Source organism: Tupaia chinensis, unplaced genomic scaffold (genome assembly GCF_000334495.1).
Source record: "Tupaia chinensis unplaced genomic scaffold, TupChi_1.0 Scaffold000704_1, whole genome shotgun sequence".
Lineage (NCBI taxonomy): Eukaryota > Metazoa > Chordata > Mammalia > Scandentia > Tupaiidae > Tupaia > Tupaia belangeri.
Window position 1 is genome coordinate 2369889 of NW_006160227.1, and position 2681 is coordinate 2372569.

Consider the following 2681-nt stretch of genomic DNA (forward strand, 5'->3'; position numbering starts at 1 on the left):
CTAAAAAAAAAAGTTCCAAAAAAAAAAAAAAAAAAAAAAAAAAGAGAAGGCATGTTTCTCAAGCTACTAGGTCTGGGACTTGAACCACAGGGTTGGCCGTGTGGCATCTGGCTGCCTTCACCAGACCACAGAGCTGGCTCAAGAATAGATTTTAAGAGTTTTCTTATTTTTTGTAAGGCAAAACAATTTTTACTGCATTCATATTTGAAAGAAATACAGCTATCTTTATTTGAAGACATTATGCTGTATATGTTAGATCTACAGAAAACCTATCACAGGCTCGAAGTAAGCATGCAAAACTAATCCTGGTTTTGTGGATTAGCAATATCGAATCCAAAATGATTTAGTAAACAATTCCATTTACAGTATCACCAGAAAGAATAAAATAATTAGGAACAAATTTAACAAAATAAAACCAAGACTTGTGTACTAAAAACATTGCTGAGAAAAACGAGATTTGGAAACGAGACATTTCATGTTCGTGTTGTAGACTATGAAATATCGTCAAGGTGCCGGTTACCCCTGGACCGGTCCATAAATTCAGTACAGACTACTAGAAATCCCAGCTGTCTTTTCTTCCTAAAATTGTGAGCCTGTTCTCAGTTTCATGAAGCGTGGGAAAGGATCAGACTAGCCAAAATAATTTTGAAAAAGAACAAAGCTAGAAGGGTTGGGACCAGCCAATGGTGTAATGGATACGTCGCTGGACTCCCACGTAGGGCTCCCATGTAGTCAACCACGGTTGGAGTCCTGGACCCGGTACTTGAAACTCTGCTGCGTGTGTGCGTGTGCATGCATGCCCAAAATCCTAAGAGAAGAATGGAGGAGAAAAGACTGTGCTGTGGCCATACCCCCGGGAGAGTGGTTTCTTACTTTCTGTCTCTCTCTGTCTTTCCAGCGAGTGCGTGTGCCCTATAACAAAAAATCTGTCTCTTACTTTTTTTTTGGAGAGGTTTTTTCGCTATAGGTCGTGTGTGCTTGTCAGACAGACAGAGAGACAGAGAGACAGAAAGCAAGAAATCACCCTCCAGGGGGGATGGTCACGCCACAATCCCTTCTCCATTCTCCTCTCGGGATCTTGGGTACGCACGCACATGCGCCCGGCGTGAGTTTTAAGCCACCGGATCCGGGACGCAAACTGCGGTCGACTACGTGGGAGTCCAGCGACATAGCCATTACGCTAACTGCTGGTTCCCAAAATCTGTCTCTTTAAAAAAAAAAAAAGCTGGAAGAGTTAGATTGTTCAATTCAATTTCAACATTTATTATCAGGGCCAGCAGGTGGTGTAGTTGAGGCACTGGACTCCCACGTGACCAACCACCGTTCAAGTCTCAGACATGGCTCTCTGTCTCTGGTGAGCAAATGAGCCCTGTAGTAAAATAATGATAAATAGTAATAGTAATAAATAAAATTCTTTTTTCATTTTTTTGAGAGTTTTTTGCAATAGGGTACGTGCGCTTGCCCGAAAGAGACAGAGAGATAAAAAGCGAGGAATCACCCCTCCCGGGGGGATGGCCACGCGGCAATCCCTTCTCCTCCATTCTCTTCTCGGGATCTTGGGCACACACGCACATGTACCTGGTGTGAGTTTAAGCCACCGGGTCCGGGACACGAACTGCATTAGACTACATGGGAGTCCAGTGACATAGCCATTAAGCTAACTGCTGATCCCTACAATTTTTTTTTTTTTTTTTGCCACCTTGAGAAGAATTGTTTTTGTTCTAGTAAAAAAAAATAAATAAAATAAAAATTAAAAAAGTCATCCACAATGTTACTGCCCTTCTTATTTAACATTCACATGCCAGTGTCCTAAAGACTTGACACATTTTAACTTGCTTAATCCATAACAATCGTAAGAAATAGATATTGTTCCTGCCACTTTCGAGGCCAGTACTCCAGGTTACAGAGAGGGTCAGTCATCCAGCCGCGGCCGTGCATGTCTGGCAGAATTGAAACCTGAGCACAGGCTGGCTGCAGAGTCCCAGGTCTCGTCTGCAGAACTCCCGTCTCTCGTGCTGCCCTCCGTGGCCTCCAGTTTTAGCAGAGTCCCTTGCATGTGCTTTTCAGGTAAGGCTTCAAGTCCTAGACTCTTCCGTTGCTTTCGGAATGAGCAGCAAGGAAGAGAAGCTCCCTCAGAGGGCCACCACTCACCCACGTCTCTGCCTTCCCTCCTAGGTGCGGTGCGAAGCCATCTTTCTGACTTCAAAAGACACCGAGCTGCCAGAATTGACCACTATGTCGTCGAAGTCAATAAATTAATAATCAGGTTAGAGAAGGTAAATGGTGTTGTTTTCAAGCACGTTTTTTCCCCTCAAGTACAAACTCTCTGGGGAAGAAAACCGCATTTCCACAGCATATGTTAGGTATGTCATATATACCCAGTGTTAAACAGAGCAGTGCCCACGTCCATCATGGTGGTCCGCAGCAGGGATGCGGCGGCGTTCGGAGGGTGTAGTGGGCCGGTCTAGCTTGGCTGGCCCTTGAGGAGAATGGCCCAGGTCGAAAGGCTGAAAGGACCCCCGCCCGGGAAGCTCACTTAGACTGCTGGGAAACTTTTCTTCCTTCTTTCTTTTTTTAATTATTTAATTTTATTTATTATTTTTTAATTTTTTCTTTTGGGGGGTGGGTGAGAGGTTTTTGCTATAAGGTGTTTGCGCTCACTAGAAAGTCGGAGAGGGGCA

General features: G+C 44.3%; 1 protein-coding gene across 1 annotated transcript in view; it reads left to right on the forward strand.

The window, feature by feature from the left end:
• The window catches only part of RBSN (rabenosyn, RAB effector), a gene marked incomplete in the record, with an annotated part of 45055 nt that overhangs the window by 16575 nt on the left and 25799 nt on the right, over positions 1-2681 (forward strand). The window contains 1 exon segment of the mRNA XM_014592472.2: positions 2176-2276. Coding sequence (XP_014447958.1) covers positions 2176-2276 — 101 coding nt within the window.